General features: G+C 36.0%; 1 protein-coding gene across 1 annotated transcript in view; it reads right to left on the bottom strand.

The window, feature by feature from the left end:
* Positions 1–26410, bottom strand: part of SMURF2 (SMAD specific E3 ubiquitin protein ligase 2) — a 71546-nt gene that overhangs the window by 3701 nt on the left and 41435 nt on the right. The window contains exons 6-18 of the mRNA XM_070934753.1: positions 21992–22076; positions 21686–21769; positions 20061–20263; positions 16891–16975; positions 15243–15401; positions 9133–9340; positions 8088–8191; positions 5226–5340; positions 4455–4633; positions 3621–3758; positions 3282–3402; positions 2047–2248; positions 851–926 (exon numbers count right to left, since the gene is read on the bottom strand). Of these exons, the coding sequence (XP_070790854.1) occupies positions 851–926; positions 2047–2248; positions 3282–3402; positions 3621–3758; positions 4455–4633; positions 5226–5340; positions 8088–8191; positions 9133–9340; positions 15243–15401; positions 16891–16975; positions 20061–20263; positions 21686–21769; positions 21992–22076 (1759 nt within the window). The remainder of the gene's footprint in view (positions 1–850; positions 927–2046; positions 2249–3281; positions 3403–3620; positions 3759–4454; positions 4634–5225; positions 5341–8087; positions 8192–9132; positions 9341–15242; positions 15402–16890; positions 16976–20060; positions 20264–21685; positions 21770–21991; positions 22077–26410) is intronic.

Below are 26410 nucleotides of genomic sequence, written 5' to 3'. Positions count from 1 at the left end.
CCACATTTGTTAAGTGAATCATTGCAGTTGTTAAATTAGTAACATGGTTGTTAATGGGAATCTGGCTTCCCCATTGACGTTGCTTGTCAGAAGGTCACAAAAGAGGATCACATGACTCTGGGATACTGCAACCGTCATACATGTGAGTCAGTTGTCAAGCATCCAAATGTAAATCACGTGACCATGGGGATGCTACAATAGTCCTAAGTGTGAAAAATGGTCGTAAGACACTTTTTTCAGTACCGTTGCAACTTCGAACAATCACTAAATGAACTTGTAAGTCAAGGACTACCTGTAGTTAGGAAACTCTGGGCACAAAGAACAACTAGTAGTAACAGGAAAATATTAGCATATTAAAGCTTTAATTTCAAGTGAAAACCCATTTTGATGGAATCAACAAAAACACTGGGTCTTATAGGGTTGCCCCTCCTGGTATTGTTGAATTACAATTCCACAAAATCCAAATGACCATGACTACTGATGGCAGATGCTGGAACTGAAGTTTGACATCATTTGGAAAATTAATGTACCACCACAGAATTGACCTATCTCAACTGACTGTGGCGTCCATCTTTCTCTGATTTTTGAGATTTTTATCAGATTGTTAATTGAGTGATAGAACTGCAAAAGGACACATGCAACTTATAAACATGGATACTCTTTCATTTTATATCACAACATTTCCAGCAAAACCAATGCTGAATTCTTTTATTAATGGTTTCTGTAAAGGGCACGTATATTGAACTAGATAAATCGTGTTTTTGGAGCTGAAGCATTAACAACCATCTCTCTAATTAGTTGCATAACTTCAATAAAGAAAAAGGCTAACAGAGAATAGCTCCTGACTTACCAAGTATGAGCTTTTGGCAGATTATTTGTGCTGGCATCAATCTGGTGAATGGTAAACAGTCTTGGGCCAGCAGCACCTGGAATTGCATCAAAGACAATACTGTTCAATATAGGCAGACCTCAACTTATGACCACAATTGAGACCAAAATTTCCATTGCTAAGTAAGACAGTTGTTAAGTGAGTTTTGCCCGAAATATCATGGTCATTAAGTGAATCCAGCTTCCTCCATTGACTTTGCTTGTCGAAAGTTAGATGGGAAGGTTACAAATGGGAGCACATGATCCTGGGATAGTTCAACTGTCATAAATACATGCCAGTTGTCAAGCATCTGAATTTTGATCACATGACCATGGGGATGCTACAACGGTAGTGTAAAAAATGGTCATAAGTCACTTTTTGCAACTCTGAATGGTCACTAAATGAATGATTGTAAGTTGAGGACTACCTGTATTACACGACATTAATCAAAGAATATACTACAGGCCAATGAAGCAAACACTGTTATACTGTACAAGGAAAGATGTGCATGTGAGCAAGCACATGTCAATATAAGATATACATGTGCACAGTATATCTTATTGAGAAAGTTCTTTCTTCCCCAAATATACTCCATTAAGATTGATCTAAGATTTTACACTGTACCTGTGGACTAGCACTAATTATGCAAATCAAAGTTATATTTCAATTAATGTGTAAAAACAACTCCAGAAGCATACACTGTGTCTAAAGGTATGTCCTTCGTGAACTAGTAACTAGCACCCAAATGCTTATAAAATTCAAGTTATATGCTGTGTGCCACAGCATGCAGGATGTGGGTCCCACTCTGCCCATGAAAATAAAGAAAATCTAAGGTGCGAGTTTGATGCTCTGCAAAATAATGGGAATTACTACTCAGACAACTATGATCAAACTAGATGCACAGAATAATGCTAATATTTGGATGAATGGATGAAGCAAATTGATCAATTAAATGAAATTGGATTGCATGCAGGTTTACTTACTGAAAAGAATAGGGCTTAAGTAGCCATGGCCCCTTCAAATATAATTAAACCTGTACCCAGCTGCAACACGTTTCAGTTCAGGTATTTAACCAAAAATCTGTTTTGCAATACATGATATGAAAGACTACTTTGGAAAGGAAAATATTTGTGGCAGTAAACTGGACTCGAGAGAGCTATAGAGATGATTGTTTTTACCTTGCAATGCTTTGAAACCCTGAAGAGGCACTCTGGATGATCCGGTCACAAACTGTAGTAATCGAGCCCTCCTCTCTTCGTCAAAGAGCTCCACAGCTTTCCAGAACCACTTGACAATGTTGCTATCTGGGGTGCAATGTTTTAACCTTGTGTTGGCCTTCCAGTCGTTAACATCTATTTTCCCAAGGCCACAAATGATGAGCTGTTGAGAGTTGCACACGCAAAGATCAATGGCATGAAATAATGTGTAAAATCAGAAGCTACTAGACCTCAGGGACAGGGAATGAAGATACTGTTCAACTTTTAAATGGTAAGTGCCCTATGCCCATTATGAAATGATTATCAGTTACAGATTTGATGACCGAAAGCATTCCCCCCCCCAAAACTGGAATGGTCCAATCTTAACAATCAACCAGAATTGCTTGGCAAGTGGGCATCATAAAAACTGAATGATAAAACAAACAAAAAGCACATCTTTTCTATATTTGACAAGTCTGATTAGTAAAATCAAGTGTACCAAGAAGTAGAATATATGGGGCATTAGGAACCAGTGATCAAAATTATTTTCCTATGAAATATATGACTTGATTCAGAAGCTGCCAGGAGCCCTTACTGTTTAGCTCAGTAACCTATGATGTTTTCCAGACTGAAGGTCTCACATACTTTTGAGGGCCCTGCTGGGGACCATACTCCAAAGTAAGATGGACGTTCAATCATTCAATCCAATGTTGTTTCATTTAAATTTAAATAAAAATCAATCAAAATTTATTCTAGCCAGAGAACTTTGGAGTTGGCAGGAATGTTGGCATTCTTTTTCCAACTGCCCTGCTTCTAGCAAGAGGCAGATCTGGAACTTCTGTTTTTGGAGTGAGGAGAAAAGGCAGTCTAGCCTAGCAGAAACAGAACAGAACAAGAATGATGAAGCTCATAAAGGGGAGAATGTTACAGACTTCTCCATCTTTTCATACTCAGTAAATCTGGTTTACAATGGGGAAGACAGGACTTCTGCAAACATCTCAGGTGACAATATGAGCAGCTCATCTTCATCTCTGATTATTGGCCACATTTACAAAGCACAACTTTGAGCCTCTCTTGTGTTTATCTGAGCATCTACATATTCTATGTGTCTGCATAATTTTTACTGCAAATGCATCAGAAAGGAGGAAAAGTTCCCACCCGCCCTCTCTCACACACATCCCATATAGAAGAAAAACATTGATAATTAACATACTAACCTCTAGTTCCTTCTCATCAAATGTCTTCAGCAGATGCTGTGGAATTACTTCATTAAAACCTTTCTGCAGAGCAAGGAACTGAGCTTCAATTCCTCTTAAAAATCGCCAGTTTACATACAACCTGTAAAAAAAAAAATCACAATTATCACTGGGGGTTTTTTCTGTCCACAAAGTGCAGATTCTGTTACTTGAAATAACTGTTCTAAGGCGCAGGGGCAATAAAAATATTGTAAAATAAATGAATACAAAACATTTAGATGTATAAATTAATAAGGTGCATTTAACATGTAACAATTCTCTCTAGACAGAACACCACTAACAAATAAACTTTTAAAATACCTGACATATTCTTTTTTACTCTCTTCTGTGACAGGAATGCTTTTGCCATTGGGCTTAAGTTCGTGCTGTATGATTTCACCATATGCATTGTGCTCCACACAAAACGTATGGTCTAAGACTCCTGTAATATCATTCTCCCTGAAAAAAACACAGAAAAATAATTAAAACATAAATGTCTAGTCATACTGTACATTTTTAGTCTCAAACAAAATAATAACAAATATTTACTTCCATAGAGCTCTCTCTACAATATCAATCTAAATAGGTGGTGTATTTTCCCCCTTTTAGTTCACTAAACTTTTCTCATAAAAGAATAAATGAAATTCTAAAACATTCTGAAATATGAAGAACCTTTCCACTCAAAGATTAGACTTTCCAAAACTATCAGTCTCCCCATGTGGCTCTCAAACGTTTACAAAACTAAAATGACAATTGCTCAACAGTTTCTCCTATTTTTAGTTTAAGAGGCAAAGGGATGGTGAATTTCTGGCATGTGGTAGGTTCATTTCTAGTGTCAATACACATGTGTGGAAACTATTGAATTAATGGGGGGTTAGAGTATTCAAGTATGTGAGAGAAATTCTGGAACAATAATGAATTTAAGAAAAGTTAAAAATGCATCTTTTAAATAAATCCTTAAATGTATATTTTTTTCATAGATCATTTCTAAAGAAATAATAACCTTTAAGAGGCAAGGAATGGATATTTTAAAGAATTTAAATAATCCTAATTTAAAATTAATTTAACAAAATAGCCACTGAATAAAAATGACCAGTATATACTGTATATACCCCATTCTAGAGACAGTATAATTTTAAAGGGATAAGTACATACAGTATCCATACTAAGCTGTTGTGAAGATCTGGGTCAACTAATTCCATGTCGTCCAATGTAATTGGCTTTCCTAGCAGCTGTTTATAAAAAGGCAACGTAAAGCCCCCATCAATATAATGTCCGTGAAACACAGCCATTCCCATGATTCGACCAACAAAATGGAAGTAGGATAAATGTTCCTGGAATTGAAAGAACATATATAATCAGGATCAAATCAGATTCTTCTAGCACAATTTCTAAGCATATTATACTGTACAGCAGGCCCTATCAAATATCACAAGATAAGAATAATAAAAGTATTTGTTTTACTTCCACCAATAAAGAAACATCTGACTGTATATAAATTATTTTTATTCAAAAACTCATTTTCTAGCTAATCTTATGATTATATAATAGCAATAGCACTTAGGACTTAAATACAGCTTCACAGTGTTTTACAGCCCTCTCTAAGCGGTCTACAGAACCAGCATATTGCCCCCAACAATCTGGGTCCTCATTTTACCAACTTCGGAAGGATGGAAGGCTGAGTCAGCCTTGAGCCTAGTAAGATTCGAACTGCCAAATTGCAGTCAGCAGAAGTATCCTGCAGTACTGCATTATAACCACTGCGGCACCACAGAATATAATGTCCTTATATTTAGCCTAATGATTTCTTACAACATAAACTTTTTAGCAGATTTGTGCCCATCCATTTTTTTTAATCTAATGGCTCACATTTATTTACACCTGCTGGTCAAATACAGCATAAGCCTTAAAAGTATTTTGTCATACCGGGTTAACAGCAGAATCTGGATTTATTTGTAAAGTATAGATGTCATCACGGGAATACTGGAAGAGGCCATAATATGGATTCAGCATTTCATGGGATAGCAAATACAGCCATTCCCTGAAGGAAACACAAACATTGCACAAAAAAACTTTCAATGAAGCCTTAGGACCCAAAGATGAAACAGCAATTATTCATTATTGTGCCCTAAGGCCAACACTTTACGATGTCTGAATTCGGCATCTTGCTGCCTTGCCTGAGATTTCATTATTTCATACTCCATTTGTGCCAAGGCACAATTTAGCTACTATACATGCTATGGATATATTGCTTGCAAAATCCTGGGAAAACAGCTGCCAGCAACTGTTTGAAATCTATTCAAGATATTTCAAGAAATCTATTCAAGTCAAATTTTGGAAGGAAGTGGACAAAAAATGAAATTTTGGAAGAAAGAGATGGAACAAAGACTATGCAGGATTATGATGGCAAGGAAAGAGAGAAGCAGCTTTAGTTCCTTGCCTAGCATTTTATACAGGTAGTCCTTGAGTTATGACCAGAATTGAGCTCAACATTTCTTTGTTAAGCAAGACAGTTGCGAAGTGAGTTTTGCCCCATTTTACAACTTTTTTTGCCACTTGTTTTTTTGCCACACTTGTTAAGTGAATCACTGCTGATGCTGTAACATGGTTGTTAAGCAAACCTGGCTTCCCCATTGACTCTGCTTGTCAGAAGGACACAAAAGCTGATCACATGACCCCGGGATACTACAACTACCATAAATAAATGCCAGTTGCCAAGCGTCTGGATTTCAATCATGTGACCACGCTGCAATGGTCATGTAAAAATGATCATAAATTCCTTTTTTCAGCGCCTTTATAACTTTGAATGGTACTAAACGAATGGCTGTAAGTCGAGAACTAGCTGTATTTCCACAGAGAAGTATTCTGTAAAGTAAGGAAGTACACAGGGAAGAAAACATTGGTAGAAATTACATAGTTATATTCTAGGATCCAAGCTGTATTTTATTATTTCGTATTTAAGAAAAAGAGACAAACACGTAAAGGGTTAACATTGTATTTATTCAGAAAAGAAAAAACAGCTTTTTAGCTAAATTGAACAATTTTTTCTATTTAAAATTGTATGTACAGAAAGGAAAATAAAAGAAAACAAATCATTAATCCAATTAGAACTGTTGGTATTTACCTTTTTTAGATTTAAAATACAGGATATTAATTTAAGGGCACAAAACATAAGTATGTCTCAGAAATTTAAATTACCATGAAACATTTTTTTACTGCTTCTGCTCACTGGAAATGTAATTCTGATTATGACAGTCTCATGGCATATGGTTCAACTCAGCCTCAGCATGTTAAAATATGCTGAAATATGCTATCACTTGTTATTACATTAAAAGTTTACATTTTGAAGTGCTAAATAAATTTGTTTCCCTTGGTAATTAACGGAAACCCCCTCCCACCACCAATTAATAAAATTCACAGCCCTTCAGAGATCTACTTTCTGGCTCTGAATCACTTAATCTCATTGCCGATAGGTTTGTTCATGCCAAAATGAATTGAATTGGAAGACAACTGCCAAACATTACTTAGAAGCACCCTATTCTACTTTTAAAATATAGTTTTAAAACATGTTACTAAAGAAAGCTGTGGATTAAATTTGAATGGAAGGAAAGAGGATATGCTCCTCCTGAGTAAAAGGCTCATAAAGTACCCATTGATGTCTATGCACAGTGCAAATACAAAAGATTAAGAACCACTCCTGGGTAGCTATTCTTCACTTCTTTAGTTGTACAAGAGAGAATTGTTCAAGAAACTAGGAAAGGCTATAGTTGGAACTGTAGCCGTTGGTCTCCAAAAGTATTCTCCCTTTGAATCCATTTTCCTCCACTACCATTTTTCTTTGTGTTGTTTCATTCCTCCCCCCACCCCCATTTTCCCACTCCAGAATTTACCTATAATGGACTAGATCATACCTAGTATTTTAAACAATACGATTTCAAGCAAAATCAGGCAAGGTTGACTAAAGCTTCTTTGCTTTACAAAACATTACCACAAGATGGAGCCTTATTAGTGTAAATAATTTTACACTAAGTATTTTATAAATCTAAATATTTCAGTGCAATAATTACTCTAAAATTGTTATAATCACTGTGGATACAAGTACATCAGAGAAACTTACCAGCTCTTAAACAATCTTAGCCAAAATCAAAGTTGAAAGACAAAGTCAAGTTGAAAGTCAAAGTTACTTAATACTTGGATGAGAGACTACCAAGAAGTACTCAGGTTTGTAAAAATTTTGGCAGGTTAGACTGGGAAGTCAAAAAACACCTCCAGAAGAATACAATGGGAAACTTCTGTTGTATTGTGATTAATATGGACTTTTTTATTAAATGAGTAAGACTTGAGCTTGGCTTGAAACTTTAATCTGTTCTTAGCCCTTGTCAGTCCTTTATTGGCCATGCTTCCCGATTTGGGGTGGTAAAAAGTAAGCTTTGAGCATTTAAGTTTCCAAGATCAATCCCTGGCAATGGTCTATCAAAGGAGGTCAAAAGGTTATGAGAATAAAAGACTTCATTCTAGAACACAACTAAGAGCTGCTGAATACCTTGTTACGTTATACATATTGCACTCTAAAAAGATCTCAAATTAAAGGATACGTTTGGCCCATGAAATGCTACCAGTGTGCTAACTAACTAGAAGGGAGGCTGTTTGGTCTCCTTTGCATTTAAATTTACCAAAAATTGCAGAACATTGCCTCCAATGCTGCTCTCAAAGGTACTAGGATCTATCACTATACTAAAAAAAACCAAGCTAAAGTATTATATATTTTAAGCTGGATTTATTATTTACCTGGCAACACCTCCATAATCAAGGCCTTCTTCCCCACGAAATTTTATCATTAATCTCTTCCATAGGTCTTTCGGTCTCATCTTCATGACTTGTCTATAAGACTCCTGCAATTACATTAAGTACCTATTAGTCGAATACGTCCTACGTTTTCAACTTGAACTAGACTGTACAAAATTTACACTATTGCCTTAATTAGTAAAGTTTTATTCTTGATTGTCAGATTGATAAAAATGCCATTAGTGTTCAGAGATACTGCTTGCATAGGTTTATACATTCAAGTACATACAGTAAGTTCAATACCTGGTTTACTTAAGGGAAAAAATACGTCTTTAATATTTTATAGGAAACCTATACTCTTCTAATATAATTATGTTGTTTGGTCATATCCATATTTATTCTAATGTAAGTCCTAGAAACTGAAGAAAAATCACTTAATTCTAAAAAAGACTACAGAGAACATAAACAAATTAATTTCAGACTTTACCAGAAGGATGCTGACTCCACAAAATCACAAGCCCCTACTGAATCTCAAAATACAAGTAGTCCTTGACTCACAACCACAATTGAGCCCCAAACGTCTGTTGCTATGTCTTGCATAGCATAGTGAGTTTTACCCCCAAGAAAGGACCTTTTTTGCCAGAGTTGTTAAGTGAAACACTGCAATTGTTAAGTTAGTAACACAGCTGTTAAGTGAATCTGGCTTCCTCAATGACTTTGCTTGTCAGAAGGTTGCAAAAGGTGATCACATGACTCCAGGACACTGCAACCATCATAAATGGTTGCCAATGAATTTTGATCAAGTAACCACGGGGATGCTACAACGGTCATAAATGTGAGAATAGTCATATGTCACTTTTTTCTGTGCCAATGGAACTTTGAATGATCACTAAACAAATGGCTGTAAGCCAAGGACTACCTGCATGCGTTGTAACTCAATAATGCCTTAAGAATTTTCCTCCATTTGTAGTGCAAAATCCCAGATCACCATAATATTAGGCACTGGCTTTTATTTTAATTCAGCAATAATTTATAATTCTCACATTACCTCAAAAATTTCTTCCCTGGAGACCTCTATACGGCAGTGTCCAGCTTGGGGCTGCTGCTGGGAGAGCTCTTGCCTCAAAATCTTGAGTTTTTGTACTAGATCCCGTTTGTACCTTGGCACAGTAAGACATTCAGCTTCGTCTGAAAGTTGGCACAGTGAAACAACTTGTTGCTGCTGTTGCGGCTGATCTTTAAGTTGATTTTGACGGCTGAAAAGAAACAGAGCGACTTTGACTTTCAAGATTCTAAGACTTCCGGTTGCTCTCATTGCCACGGCTTCCATAAAACTCATGTGAGCTGATGTTGAAAAAAAAATATTCAGTGTGCTATTCTATCAAAATTCTCTGAAGGAGCCTGGAAGAATACATACTCCAGTTTCTTTTAATACTGAACATTTCAAGTACTTTATTTATATATTTTTAAAAAATAGATCAGAGCACAATATGGGCATTACTCGAAATGTCTCAAACTGCCCTATTTTTCCAAGTTTTTCAGGTGTGTCCAAAGACAAATAATCTAAAAGGAGGATACCATCATACATTTTAATTGCTTTTCCTGAAAAGTTAATTTACAAAAATGCTTCTAGAGAGTTTAGCTAAGTTGGTATCCACTGTACCTGAATTTGCCTTAACCACAGGAATGTAGGCAATTTTACAACTGGCACAAATAAATGAATATTTTCACTAGCTTTTAAAGAAAAATGTTATAAAACTAAGTTCAGACAGTGAGGGATGAAAACATGATATATTCAAGGTAGGACCTTCTGACATTTTTTATAGTTACAAACTCATGCCAAAATGTGCAGCATTTTAAGTAGAAAGAACATTATTTCAGAATAAAAGTTTTGCTAAGAAAAAATGTCTACATCTGATTGTTTAAAAGACTATATGAAATGTCAGATGAAACTGTGAAAGTAATATAGTTCTTAGTAGCCACAATGTGGAGAAACATAATTCATTGCCTCTTCCAATTATTAGCAGAAGCCAAAACAAAGCCAATCAATCTAATTTATTAATTTTACAAGAAATGAGAGGCAAATATAGATGGAACACAATAATTCTGATAGGTAATAGAGCACAACCATGGCTTTACTGTTTATCAAAATGTTGATGAAAATTCAGTAAAGACTTAAATATACACATGGATAAATCCATTCATAGATAAGATGACCCTCAATTTTTAACCACAATAACAAGAAAAATGTACCACTCCCAGATAAATCAACTCTTGAAATTCAGTGTGTCATAATTTTCACAATTAGCTTATCCATAGGGGACACATTTTTTGGTGGCATTTTAGTTACAAATTCAAAGGTCAGCTTATTTGCAAATGATCTTATCCATGAATATGTACCCTGTTTCCCCCAAAATAAGACATCCCCTGATAATAAGCCGAATCGGGCTTAAGACAGGATCTTATTTTCGGGAAAACATGGTAATCTTAAATAACTATTACCATATATATTCACAGGTAAACCTATCAGAGGATAAACCAAACCAAATGTTACGGGTGTGTTCAATTAAGAATCAAGAGAACAAATAATAGTGGACTTAAATTTCCAACCTACTGTTTATTTGTAATTATTTATATAACTTTGTAAGTACTCCCATCTTTATTAGCATCTGAGGATATTTAATAACATTTAAAGAATATCATGAAATCAATCTATTGCTCAATAACTCATATTTATAGTTCATAAAAATTAATGTCTATAGGTCAAGACTGTGCAATCCTACCGTTTCCCCCCAAAATAAGACATCCCCCTGATAATAAACCCAATCGGGCTTTTGAGTGCATAGCAATAAGGCCAAGCGCTTATTTCAGGGTTCAAAAAAATATAAGACAGGATCTTATTTTCGGGGAAACACAGTAGTCAGGATTAGATTTCCTCAGACAGCACCATTTGACTAGTAATAGCTTGTGATAGAAATGCAAGTCATTTAGTTTTGTTTCTTCTTTTTAACCCTTATCTGGTTAATATAGTTGCAAGAATCATATTAGAGCTCTCTAGTTTTAATTCTCAGATTTTTCTGCATTATGCTATGAGAACCCTGCTATAAACTAAGTAATCACTGATTAATGGAATAAGAATGTTTAGACAGCATCATAAAGGATGAAAGTGTCTTGTTCATTACAAAGAGATGGCTGTTTCTCTTATAATTGACATTTTCAGTACCAGGCATGGACCATGGCAGCCAAGATGTCTTGTTTACTATCAACAGATGTTTGCCAACCATGCTTACTAATATCAAAAACCACTGTTGCCAACCTGGATACATAGCAGCAGCCAACATAAACCAGAAGCGGTCAGGTCAAAACATCATCAACAAATGCTTTCTTCCTCCATTCTTTAGTTTATGCCAAGTAATAAAATTGTGGCTGCTGTTTTTAAACTTAATTCTGGCTGACAGAATTTTCTGTTCTTCCAGCCACTTCCAGTTCTTCTGCTGTCAGCAGTCATAACTAGGTAAAACGAGGACCCGTATTGTGGGGGCAATAAGCTGACTTTGTATAAAAAAGAACATCGTTTGGGGGGGGGCGAAAGCCCTACTAAGCAGGTATATACAAAAGTATGAAGGCTATTGCTTAACGCATTGTATGCCGCCCTGAGTCTCCGGAGAAGGGCAGCATATAAATCAAACCAATAAATAAATAAATAAATAAACTAGCAATTCTACTTTACCCTCAGTTTAAAAATAAGATTATGTATAAACTTATCTGCTTTAAGTAGAATGGCAAAAGAACTCATGAAGCATTTCTCAGGAACAGGTAGACTTTCAACTGGATTTTTAAAAAATGGGCTTTTTTGTGTTCTCAGGAGTCAATATATTTAGGCTGTTATAGGTAGAAATTAAAGGAATAAATTAAAGGTAGCAAATGTGACATGTCAAATGCTCCAGACTTTTGGAAGTGTCCCCACTCCAGGAGTCATTTAGCCTGCCTTTAAAGATCTGGATTTTTATTTATTTTTTAATCCCACTTTTATAAGTAATTCATGGTGGCAAACATACTTATAAATTACTTTTATAAGTAATTCATGGTGGCAAACCTAATAATATTTTATTATTTTATTTTATTTTATTTTATTATTTTGTTTTATTTTATTTTATTTTATTATTTTATTATTATTTTATTTTATTTTATTTTATTTTATTTTTTGTTTTAGATTTATTTGCTGCCTAGCTCGTTTCAAAGCAACTCTGGGTGGCTTACAGCATTAAAACCATAAAAGATAAATATTTTTAAAACAATAAAAATAGAATTACAATCACAGATAAAATATTTAAAAGATGGGGGGAGGGAGCAGGATGTGAGGGTGTACATGGGGGTTGCCTCTTATTTCGACAACCACCTCCACTATGACGTTCCCCCAAAAGGGCCCCAAGACCTGGCAGTGCCAGGTCTTCAGGCTCTTGCAGAAAGTCAGAAGGATAAGAGCCGATATCAACTCAGGGAGTAAGATGTTCCAAAGGGCAGGAGCCACAGCAGAGAAGGCCCTTCTCCTGGACCCTGTCTGCTGAAATTCCTTGACTGATTTTCTCCACAACAAAAACCTTATGAGGTGAGTTGGGCTGAGAGAATAACTGGTCCAAAGTCATCCATCTGGCTTTTATGCCTAAGGTGGGACTAGAACTCCCACGCTCCTGGTTTTTAGCCAGATGCATTAAATGCAACTGGCTCTCCAGTTGAGTCTGGGAGTGGACTACCCATTGGGTGAGACATTAATAACTGGCTTTCAATACAACCAACTTGTTTTTCTTTAGTGCAAATACAAGAAGAAAACATTTTCATTTATCCTATATAGTATATCATAAAGGAACAAATGCTATATAAGATTGATCAGATACTTCACTTTTGCTGATGACACTGCTAGCTGAATTTCTGAAATCCTTTCATAATGAAAAACAGATGCATAAAAGAAAAAAATAAAGTATGTAGCTTGGGATGTGCAAAAAAATAAGTCTGTGATTTTAGAACCTGACAAATAGAATGTTCTTTCTGTTGCAAGAAGCCTAATTTGTTATGCCTTTTTGTTAGCCTACATGAAACACAAATTATGTTCTATACCAATGATGGCTAACCTTTTTGCCGTCGCTTGCCAAAAGTGGGGGGAGCACAGGAGGGTCATGCATGCACGTGCCCACACCCATAATTCAATGGCCCCCATGCCCCGTCCCTCTGCGCATGCGAGCGTGACCCCCCTGCACTCCCCCTGCTTTTGGCACGCGACTGCAAAAAAGTTACCGGTTGGCCCAGTAGGCCTGTTTTTCACCCTCCCTAGGCTCCAGAGGCTTTCTTGGAGGCTGGGAAGGGTAAAAACAGCCTTCACCCCCCCCCATCCCGGAGACCCTCTGGAGGCCCCTCCAGTGGGCCCGGAAGGCCCAAAAAACAGCTGGCCGGCCCGCACATGCGCGCTGCAGCTGAGCTAGGGCAACGTTCACATGCCCACAATATAGCTCCGTGTGCCACCTGTGGCACGCGTGCCCTAGGTTCGCCATCATGGTTCTATACTATACTTCTGATTGTTAGTCAAAAAATGCCTATTTTTAAGTCTTTGGAAAGTGCTTGACATTTGGTCTAGATAGCAGATAGAAAGTCTGCTGTAATATCACGGTCAGTAAGATAAACCAGATTTGAACAGTTATGCAAACCAAAAGATTTTCTAAAAATTTGTAATTACATTTTAAAACAGATATATAAAAATGACATTTTTAGATAATTTGTAACCTGCTTTAGGATCATCTAACCAAGAAATTTATCTTCCAGAGTCATGTTCCAAAATATTGTTTTATGAAAACATAGTTTTAATACTTTTTTAAAAAGAGACTCAAGCAACTATTTCTCACATATATAGAATGAAGCTGACAAAGCAGAAGCCAGCAGTTCCCAGACTATTACCTCAGTATAGATCATATATCTTCCAAGGCCATCAAAAGAATAGATTGTTATCTATTGATTTGGAAAGGCAGGAGGAAAAAACCTTGCATTTAAACCCTGAACTTATATAACAACTTTAATTTCAATGTATTGAAGTGGATAAATCTTCCACGAGTATACTGTTTTATTCTTATCTGCAATAAACAGATTAATCAAGCTGAGTCATGTCTGTGAGGCTTTTGTTAAGAAAAAAAAAGTAAAGAAAGATAGTTTCTGAATTGGGTGTTAAATACCTAATGAGTTAAAATTTACAGTTGGGATATAAAGGTATTTGAGTTCAGAAACTATATTCTAGGAAGATCTGAAATAATTAATAATTGTGTCTAGACAATAGCAAATTTTGCTCAACTTTTGCTCTTGGGAAGAATAGAAGTATTAAATGCAGGAGCAAAACTGGAAAATCCCTGGTGCAGAAAATACAAGTTTTTTGGATTAAAAATGCTTCCTTAGGATCCTGTTTCAACTCTTATCAAGAGAAAAACAATACTATCCTATAGTTTGATTTAAAACAATATAAGATGTTAATTTCCTTAGAAAGAATGTAATCAGATATTCCTGAAAAATCCCCATCTAGATCAGTTACCCATGAAAATATAAATCATACTCTACTACCAGAGAGCCAATTTCAATTAGCATAGAGAAATTTTCTCATATTTTATATATAGTAAATTAGTATTATATACTTTAAGCCAAGTACCAATCTTCCAAAATTGAAAATGACACCGAAGCTCTCCCCCCCGCCCCCCTTTTTTCCTTTCTTTCTAGGCTTCGTGTATCTTAGGTTTTTCTATTTTAATTTGGACAGATGCAAAAGAAATTAAGGAGAAACCTGCCTGTTAGGAATAGAAGAAATACAGAACATGATTTTTTTTCATAACAGTAAAAATAAAATATAACCAATGATTAACAAAAATGGTAACATTCCTAACATCCCTTTACAAATCAGTGACTTTTCAAATAGAACACAATTTCAACGTGCTCTTTTCCAGAGCATTAGGCTCCATGACACACACTAATCCATGCTATAGCAGATCAAATATTCTGCTGTAGATTAGATTAATCTAAAATGTACATGTAGAAATTAAAAAGCATAAGAGACTTTCCTGGAAAACTACCTTAAATGCTCTAAATATTATTAGCCACGTATTGGTGATATCAGTGATATTAACTCACTTTAGAACCAGGTGCAAATTAGCTGATAGCCGTGGATCTGTAAACTGTGTGGTCCTGTTGTTATGATCAACAAAATAAACTCTGCCTGTGGCTGTGTTTCGGATTTCCCATCCAGGAGGCAAAGGCCCAAGCTCTTCACAATTGATGTTGCTAAGATCCCTGCAAAAAACAAATAGAAACGAAGAGTATCTCAGCACAGGGCTTCTGAGCCAAACAGGCAGAAATGTAACATAACTATTCCATGAAGTCTGTGCGTATGCATTGTTTCGGAAACATTATCTCTTCAGTTGGAATCTCTAGTCCCTCGGAGTAAGTCCACGAAAGTAAAAGGAAAAACATACTCTTAGAAAGACATTGCACTGCATGTGCCTTGGAAATGCTGTTATCACAAAGCTATACTAGTTGTTGTTGTTTTTAAATAAATATTCCTGTAATCAGCGTGATTCCTACTAGAAATATAAGTACTTAAAGGCCACTTTTACTATAGGAGCTTAACAGTGATTATGTCTTTAATCATGATTTAGCAAGTCTTTTTCATTTTTTAAGGATACTTGAAATGCTTTTTCTAAAGTTGAAAACAGACCTTATTTTCCATAAAGTTTATATAAGCTTGCAGTTTACCACAGGTGACTTTAACCCACCGTGTAGACTAACCATGAGACAAACCCTAGATGAATACAAATTTTCTCAATACAGTATGATTAAAATCTTGTAATGTTTGTAAAAGAAGCCTTCCATTTACTCATTCATTATTTCTATATCCTGCACTATACATGTTTCCCCTCCCACCCCCAGAACAATTATGTGAGGCAGGATAGATTAGACACAGCAAGCATCCAAGATTACACAGTACATTTCATAACTCCATAGGGACCTGAGGATGGGTCTCCACAATCCTAGCACAGTGCTTTAACTATTACCAGATCATTTACCAGATAAAAAACTAGGGAAGTTAGCTTTAAGTGTGTAAACAGTTAACACTATTAAAATCATATCAGTATCCATTTACGTTAAAGAAAAAATAAACTATATAATTTAGATTTCAGCTCACTTACTACAAGTTTTATATTTTAAAAGTTAGTAAGTGGAAGTCTGTTTGAGTGATGAGACATCTTCAGTTCTCAAGACCTCACAGGTTTCCATGTACCCCTATAGCTGATTCAGCGATTTCTCTGAATTTTAAGGGTGCACAGAAGGCTGTAAAGAGCGGGTTGGAATGTCTCTCTCTTAAATCCACTGACAAAAGCCATTTACATTAGCAGAAAATCTTCACTGATTTGACTTTATTTGGTAAGAAAATTGGAGGCAAGTAAGTAATAAATTTAGGTTTAATTAATTTCATTTCTGATCAAAGAAAGATCTTATTCAAACCCCTTTAGATGTTTGTGAATGTATTAGACATGTAAGACATTCTTTTTCAGACACAAGTATTCAGCCCACGCTTTCTTTTTAAATTAAAACTTAGATTTTTCAGAATGCATTGTTTTCTGAACCATGTTCTGAATTTGAGTGTCTACAGAATCACACAACGCACACCAGGCACCGGGCAAGCATGCAATTATTAGAAATGTGTGTGCTATTTTGCATTTTATTTGTAAGGGGGCTTTACTGAACTTCCAGCACCAATGAAGATACATTATTTTCTTACCGAGGTACACGGGGATCGTGCCATGTGCTTACACCAGTTTGAGTATGTAGGAAATACACCTGCCCTTGCTGAGTTGTCCTTTGCTCTGTTTGGGAAATTATCAATGCAAAAATAAATCAGAAAGTTCAAAATATTGTTTTCTTTTTCTAAAGAAAATTCCCCTGATCTCCAGTTATCACTGACATTCTAGACATAAATATTATAATCTTTGTAACTTCCCCTTGTGATGCTCCATTTTGGTCTTTTCTAGAACAGCTGTCAGGGGTTCCAGACTTGGACTATTTTGAACAGTTTGGCTAAGCAAAACTGGGGTCATTTTTTTATACTTTTATATTTTCCTAACCTTTATTTTGTTTCTATGTTATATTTTTAACTGTTGTTAACCTTCCAGAGACAGAACCTTGGAAAGATTTAAAAAATACTTGTTTGAATGAACTTTTTTACAGTATTATTTTAGGCGGTTAGCTTTACAGGACTTCCATGCATACACAATTCCATTTTTCATTTTGGAATAAATCCAAAGGATAGTGGTTTTTCATAAATACACGAAGATACATAGATGTGTATTAATGTGGGGAAAAGACCAAAGATGCTTTTAAAAAAAAAACTGAACTTCATCGGAATACAAGCAATATCTTCCAGTGTAATTTTCCTCTGTTTTCCCATCTTAGGTCTTTTTAGAAATCCATTGGATTATACAGGAGCTGAAAAGCTGGGAGACTTTAGGAGAGCAGCAAGGATAGCACTGTGTTCTGCTGGCCTCCCAACCATTTCCCTGTTACCCCATTCCTGTCCAGATCCAGTTTCTTCTCCATTCTTCTTCCTTCATTCAAGGAAAGAAGACATTTGCAAGGGTGTGGTATAAGAAGAAAAATATATTTTAGGGGAAAGAGTCTTTTAGAGCTGTTCTCCTATGCAGCCACAGTGAATTTAATTCCACTGAAGTGACTGGAAAAGACACTGAACAGTCGGCAACAAAAACTAAATGGGGAAATAAAAACTCTCCTATATCTGTAATAACTTAAGTATTTGAATGCAGAATACAAGTAGTCCTCGACTTAAAACCATTTATTTAGTGACCGTTTAAAGTTACAATGGCAATGAAAAAAGTGACTTAGAGGTCTCCAGAGAAGGAATTTGTGACATAGTGTGAGGATTATAAATTATTGCAGAATTAAAATAAAGGCAGTGCCTATTATTATGATGATTATAGTGACCTAGGATTTTGCATTACAAATAGAGGAAAATTCTCAGGCATTACTGAGTTACAATGCATACAGGTAGTCCCTGACTTACAACCATTCGTTTAGTGTCCATTCGAAGTTACAACAGCACTGAAAAAAGCGACTTATGGCCCATTTTCACATTTACGACCATTGCAGCATCCCCCCATGGTCAGGTGATCAAAATTTGGACACTTCACAACTGGCTCATATTTATAATGGCTGCAGTGTCCCAGGGTCATGTGATCATCTTTTGAGACCTTCTGACAAGCAAAGTCAATGGGAAAATCAGAGTCACTTAACAACCGTGTTACTAACAATTGCAGAGATTAATTTAACAATTTAGAAAGGTCTCAAAATGGGACAAAAATTTATTAACAATTGTCTTGCTAAGAATGGAATTTTGGGCTCGATTGTGGTCGCAATTCAAGGACTACCTGTACTTTACTATATTGAGATGTGAATCCTGTTAAGTTTAACACGAATTTTTCATATGGAGGTTTCAGTAATACATTGTTCATCCTTGTTCAAAGCAACAATGCCTTTTTGTACAAGATAAAAGAACAAATCCTGAAATTACAAATATTCCCAGCTCAGACATGCGAGTTCTATATATTTCTCACACACACACACACACACACACACACACACACACACACACACACACAGAGGGGTGTATGTGTTCTATATATGTTAATAGATTCTGCAACGGAGCCACTGAATACAGAAATGGTACAATGTCAATGTCAGCTACATCAATACAGATTTCCAAATAAACAGTAAGAATTCGGGGTTGGGGAAGAGACTTCCTTTCATTCTCTTCCCTTAAAAAGCATCATATATGCACAGATGCAAATACATACCAATAAACATTACAAACATAATTTAAATTTGATCCAAGAATCCCAATGTTCTGATGATCAATTAACAACTTTCTGCTATGTCAATGAAGACTGTCACACATCCAGGCAAAAGTGTCAGAAGGTTGAATAATGATTCAACTGTCTGACAACTTTCTACTACTGATTTTAAGATCTCAGAACTTTCTATTTTAAATATAATAGCATTTTTTAAAAAATTCTATAATACAAACAAAATTCAAAGTTCAAAGCGCACGCGCGCACACACGCACACACACATTTATTAAATTTATACTCTGCTACAATCAAATGACTTTCAGTAGTTTACATGGTATCTAACAAAATAACATAGCAGGATCCAATCTGGGTCATCAGGACCAGAGGTTCTGCCTTCCGAGCTTTCAGACTCGTGCTGGAATCCATCTTCAAGGAAGTTCTCTCTAGAGAGAGAAGTTCCCCAAGGATGGGCTCCAGCGTGAATCTGAAAGCTCAAAAGACAGAACTTTTGGTCCTGGTGACCCAGATTGGATCCTGCAACATTATCCTGGAACACGTATATTCGTCTTCAAAATTAATATATTTGCAGGACCATTTAAAATAACAATAGCATAACCCCCTCAACAGGCACCACACATACAAAACAAATGAAAACAGAAAAAGAGTAAGAGTTGGTATACATATATGCATTTTGAAATACATAACATTAGTGACCTATCTAAAGCAGTTACAGATTTTTAAATTTTTAAAAACAATATATCAAATGTGCCCATATTCACAACAGGCAAAGCTATCCTCATTGGTCTTTGCAATACCACACAATATACTTCATTAAAAAAAAAAAAAAACCATCAGTGACTAATGGTACTGATTCAAAATTAGCCATTTTTATGACCACACTGGGTTGTAATGTAAGATTTTAAGGAGAGGAAAATGTCACTGATTAAAGTATTTATTAACCACAAGGTCCCAGCATCTCCTTAAGTGTTGCCAATTGCCAAATCATCAGTTAGCACCAGTACTACAATCTAATTTTTTTTTTAAAATATACTTTTTTTCTTATTTATAAAAGACAAGCAGGAACACATACCATATCCCTCAGGTAGATCAGGAGGAGTATGCAGGTGGGTCCTGCTCATGTAATTCCTATGCCTCTGAGATCTAACTCTCCTTTCTGCTAGCCTGGGATCAAATGACTGTCCACATGTTGCACCATTTATTCCTGTAAGAGGTGTGTTCTCATCCACAAAGCAACTCAGAGGTCTGCCAGGACTGGAATATTCCGATGCTGGCCTATTGAAAAACAATAATCTTTGTTTCTTCTATCAAAAGGGCATTACAGCCTAAAATTACAGAGTTTTAAGTAATGTGTTAAGAAATACTAGTTTTTTAACACGTTACTAGAAGGCCACATTCTAATAAACAAATACAATTTAATTAGATTAAAATGATAAGCTGCACAAGATGGCTGGATGCTGCAGTGAAAGAGGGCACAAGTGTTGAGGACATTCTCTTGGATTATGGCAGAGCAAATTCTTGATAAATGCAGCACTGCCATCAGACCTAATAAATGAATTGTCATGTGACAAATAGACTACTCTTCAGGCATCTACCGCCAAAATCCAAACAGTTCTTTCATATGAATATGAACAGACTGGTAATTGGGTATAAAACATTTGTATGTCCCTTCAATGATCTGGCTGTGACGTTTTACACCAGAAGCAGTTTTCACCTCAGTCCCCAGGGTAATTCTGTGTAAAGCATATTTCCAGTAATCCAGCCCTAAAATTATCACCACGAGGATTGCTGAGGCCAGATTTAGTCCTGACAAGGAATGGTTACAACTGGTAGTTAGGAAAAAGTTCTCCTTGCCACAGAGACCACTAATGCCTCCTTTGATAATAAGAATTCTAAAACCATCCCCACACTGAGAAATGTTCACACTGTTTGCATTGTACTAAAGATGGAACAAAGGAGACTTGGGGGAAGGGACATGAGAGATCTGATTTCCTACCTATTAGCAATAACACAGTTGCCAACTTTACAACCAACAATAGAAGAATCAAGAAAATCCTGGTTGCATTTGTACTGGTGACAAGTGTCACCGTCTCCCACTCAACAGGAAGTAAAATAGGAATAATTTCTTTAATTGTCCAAACTGTTTCCCTTGTTTCTTCCTTTCCTAGAAAGGATATATAAACTAATAACAAACCCTGAGTTAATTTAATAAAAACCAGAGTTCTGGGGGGAAAAAGGTTTATCTTTATATATAAATATGACCCCTTTATTTCTGCTGGTTTTATTACTTATTATTGAATATTAAAAAATAAGTGATAAGGACTTAAGGAAAACTTAACAAAATAGGGATAAGCAACTGTTTTGATCCAATAAGCATATGCAGAAGTTTGAGATAATGTTAAGTGTTCTAGCAAAATGACTGTTGCAGAGGGAAATTTAAAAAAACCCTCTCGTTTATATGAAAACTAATTTGGGTGCTCTGCCTCTCAAGATTCCATGAAAAGATTACCATGAGCAAATATGTTCTATGTTTTTTGTATAACAATGTAATACATATTAAATATGTGAGAAAAAGCTCTAATTTGGGAGGAAAGGACATGATGTGGCATATCAACTTAGAATCAGAGAATTCGTAGTGCTGACAACCACTAGAGCTGAAGGCACACCACACCTTTAGCTCTTTAAAAGAATGCTTACCGTGTTGGTCTCTCCCATTGTGTTGTTCGTGTGATATGATTCAAATACTGAATTCTTCCAGAAGCTGTCCTCCTTTCTTCCCAGCTAAATATTTTTGTATTGAAAGAAAAGTGTACATTACAAGAAGTTTGATTTTAAAATGTTTGCGCTCACAGAGTTACTTATTAAATAAGTTTATGTGTAATACATTTTAAACTAGCATTCTTTCATTCTTTGTTATCACTGCAAATATTAAGCACAAATTAAAATAGTGTTTGGGACACGCAATATAGTATTTTATGCCAACTGTCAAAAAAATTAACTTACCCATCAGGTAAATCATTGTCAAATAGTCTACTGCAATCAACAACTTGCCCTCCTGTGCCTATCCGGTCTCTGGACTGAAGACTTACTATCAAAAAACAAAAGTCAAAATTAGAACATTATTATGGTATATCTTGCACAAACACTTTTAATTCAGTGATATATATATATATATATGTTTATGTAAGTTTTCACGGGTATATATGTGTGTACAGTTAATATCTCGGGTTTCTTCCCGTGTAATTGTAAACATATCCCTAAAAGGGTAGTAGCGACGTTTCGACGAAATCACGTATGTCTGTCTCATAGACAGACGAATCTTAACACAAAATCTAAACCATAGATCAAAGATTCATCATAATACCTGTGTTGCCACCATTTCCAGCATAACTTATCCATTAACCCACAACCAAGCATCAGCACTTCCACACAATCAAAATACAGCTACGTCATCAGCCAATCAGAATACAACACTGTTGATCAATCAGAATACACCTTTGCCTTTTTTCATAGAAAAACGTCAGTTACGTTCACACAGTTTGCCCATAAGCACCAAACCGAGAACTTCAGCCAGAAGATGACGAATGTGATTTCGTTGAAACGTCACTACTACCCTTTTAGGGATATGTTTACAATTACACGGGAAGAAACCCGAGATATTAACTGTACACACACACACACACACACACACACACACACACACACACACACACAGATAGATACACATACACACACACACAATTGGAATTTTGAAGATATATAGGATGCTCTTATCTTTTCACTAAACCCCTTGAGGATTACTCCAAGATACTGGAAAGCAGTTTGATGAGATTCCAAAATGCAAGTAATCTGACCCTGGAAATTTTAGCTCAGTAAACAGGTATTCCTATAACCATGTTTCTATAACCTCAAGCTACAATCTTATACCTTCAATCTGTTCCTCATAGTTGCCTAGTAGAACACAAAGTATACTTTCGTTACAAAAGATTACTTTAGTACAAAGATTGCTAACAGTATATTAATGGATAATTTATCTGGAATGTGGATCTTGTTAATTCTGGAACATCTAGCAACTTCCAGTATCAATATTACAATGTTACTCCTTCCATATTCTTTTGGGAGAAACAATGACATAACAATTCAATTTCTACCTAAAGAAGTAACTCCAAAATGTGATACTAAGGGAATATGTCAATGTTATATGATCCTGCAAGATTTTGGTTGTCTCCATGCAGGGGTGGGTTCTACTTACCTGTACTACTGGTTCGCAGTGGGCCTGCGCATGCGCATGTGCAGAAGCTTCTGCGCATGCGCAGAAGCGTTTTGGTGATGTTGGGGTTGGTGGGTGGGGCCTCCCACCAGTTTTACTGCCGGTTCTATAGAACCGGTGCGAACCGGGGGACAACCCACCACTGTCTCCATGTTTCTGAACACCAAAATAAACTGGAAAAGGCAATAGGGAGGTATAATGAAGAAACACCTCTGCTGGTAACATCCCATTCTCTTCCATCAAATTTATATGAAGGATAATGAAACTATATCAGGAATAATAATAAACTGAATAAGGGCCAGTAAGCAGCAACTCAGTCCTGGCAAACCTGAGAACCAACAGATGCTTTGTTTCTTCACAGAATCTCCTTTAAGAACCATGTAAATGGGGAGTGGTGACCAGAAAGAGAGAGAGCTCTCTCAATTAAGATGCCAAGGTTGTAGAATCGCCTCCGCAAAAAAACTTGCCTAGTGACATTCTTATGGTTTGGCCTGGTCAGATATTTTGTTATCACATTATTTTCAACATATCATTCTTTTTTCTTTGCTGTTTTTTTTTCTGTATGCTATACCTATTTTTATGTTATTTCCTCCTATTTCCACCATTAAAAGCTCTGCTTAAAGCTGACATACAAAACTTGCCAATAAAGGTAAGTCTTTAGGAAATTTAATTTGCTGAACGTGTGGACAATATAGAAAAGGGAGTTCATATTTACCACTTGCCTTATCATTTAGCATAAGTCAATTGCTAGGAATCGGATTCTGTGTAAAAGGCATCTCTCTATCAGGGATTTTATTTATTATTTATTTATTTATTTATTTTTCAGATTTCTATACCGCCCTTCTCCTTTTGGACTCAGGGCGGTGAACAGCCAAGATAAAAAACATTTATACACAAAAGTTAAAAATAGATTTAAAATAATTAAATAAATTTGGCCTGTAATTTAAAACATTTCAATTAAAATCCATATCAAATTATAAAACCAACCATAAAATCAGGACAGCCTGGCTAACTGAAAAAAATAGGTTTTTAGGGCCCGATGAAAAGTCCGGAGGTCGGAGATCACTCGTATCTCTGGGGGTAGATTGTTCCAGAGGGTAGGTGCCACCACAGAGAAGGCTCTCCCCCTAGGGGGCGCCAGCCGACATTGTCTGGCCGATGGCACCCTGAGGAGGCCCTCTCTGTGGGAGCGAACTGGCCGGTGGGAGGCAATTGGTGGCAGAAGGCGGTCCCGTAAGTACCCCGGCCATTATTTATCATATAATATTATGATCTGGTTTCTCATTCATTTTTTAAAAACGTTGGTTTACAATTTTTATTTGCTTGCATTTTGAAAGATGTGACAAGCCTTAATTGTAGCATGTATGACACAATGCTATCGCAAAAATAGTTTAAATCTATACGAACAATTCCCATATTCACACCTGGATTAAAAATACAATCTTTAGTGCTAACGTTTCTTACATCCAAAGATTTTTCACAAATAAAATAAAATGATAATTCTGTGCCTAAAGTGTTGCAAATAATATAACAAAGGCCGTCTGTGTAAACCTAAGTAGTTCTGTTTACTTTATAAAGAGGCCAGTCAAGAATGAAACTGAACACATGACTTATTTGTGGTTTCTGTGGCATTAAGATTAATGGGTTTTTCCTAATCCTGTTTAGATTGGAACTGAAAGCTCAAGTCTAGACCAAAACGAGCATCAACCCAGCGAAAGATAACAAGAGAGGCTGGGCCCCATTGCAACCCAAAGGAATGCTGGCGTTCTGAAGGTAGGGCACCATCTGCAACAGATCCTTATAATTCCACCTGCTGGGATCAGCATTTAAAAAAAAAAAAAAACCACCACAACAACAACTTGGAAGCAAGAATACAATGTATAAATCAAATGTCTAGAAATTCTCATTAGAGGTAATCTACTCTTCCTCCAACTTTTTAAATTTGTTAAATCGTAGACAACCATTCAGTGGAATGGATTCTTAAATGTTAGTACTGGAAGTAATGTTAAGTTGGAGGATAAGGTTCAATTTCATATACAGAGCCTAGTACCATTGACACAGTCAGATGTTTGGAATGGATAGAATACTGAAACACATAACTTGGACAGGTGTGAGATCAATCGAATTATATTTCAAAACACCATCACAACACAAAGTTGCTTGTCAATTTCCCTTCTCACTCTCGCTACTCTTGAAAAACAAATTCATAGGGTTAACAAACACGTTAACAGGATTGATCAATGCATAGCTAAAGCAATATATTAAACATTAACTTCAATGAGAAGAGAAAATAAAGCAGTATGTAACATGCAAACTTAGCTGGCTTTAAGCATTTCAGTTAAACAGTATCTGACTGTCACTGTTAAAAATCTATATAAATTATATGTAAAGCTTAAATGGTAAGTGCAATTATTAACAAGGAAGAAAAAAAATAAATGCCAAATAATGTTGATAAGCAGAAATAAAAGAGTTTCATGCAATGGTTTCTCTTCCAATCAAAATTGGAATCCAATCACCCAGCAGAACTCCAGACGGGAAAACTCTTTCATTCTGCCTATGCTTTAATCTCCCCAAATCTTCTTCAGACAATAGGGAATCCTCATGAGCCACATGGGAGAAGGCAAAGTGTGGGAGGGGGGTGCATACAAAAAAAGAAATGGAAATAAAATGCCATTCACTTTTATTCATAAAAAAACATTTGCTGGATCAAAGGGGCTTTAAGGACAATCTGTTTAACCTAATGTATTCTGTACCATTTCACTTCCACGTTTTTACAGGGACCTCTTCCAAAAGACAATGCATTACCTATTATGTGTTATTCTTAGGAAGGAAACTGTACCACGGAAGCCTTCAAAAACTTCTCTGCCAATAGAACGAAGAATTATAGTAAGCTTTAGGTGGAGTTTTCTGTTAAACCTACATAGGGCTATGTCGAAATCATGCCGTTCGGACTCAAACCAGACTTAAGTAACAGAAGAATCATACTTTGCATTCCTTTTTTTCCAGTTCCACCCTGGTGTTTGAAATACCTATTTAAATTTGGTCTAGTGTGATCTAGTGGTTAAGGGCTTAGAAACCAAGAGACTGTGATCCAAAGATGCTTTCAAAAGTATAGTTGCCTTTTGAAAAAGCACCTTTGGGACAACCATGAC

The sequence above is a fragment of the Pituophis catenifer genome, unplaced genomic scaffold (assembly GCF_029215685.1).
Source record: "Pituophis catenifer annectens isolate HBS135680 unplaced genomic scaffold, rPitCat1.0.hap2 SCAF_2, whole genome shotgun sequence".
Taxonomy (NCBI): domain Eukaryota; kingdom Metazoa; phylum Chordata; class Lepidosauria; order Squamata; family Colubridae; genus Pituophis; species Pituophis catenifer.
This window is presented reverse-complemented; position numbering and strand designations above follow the sequence as displayed.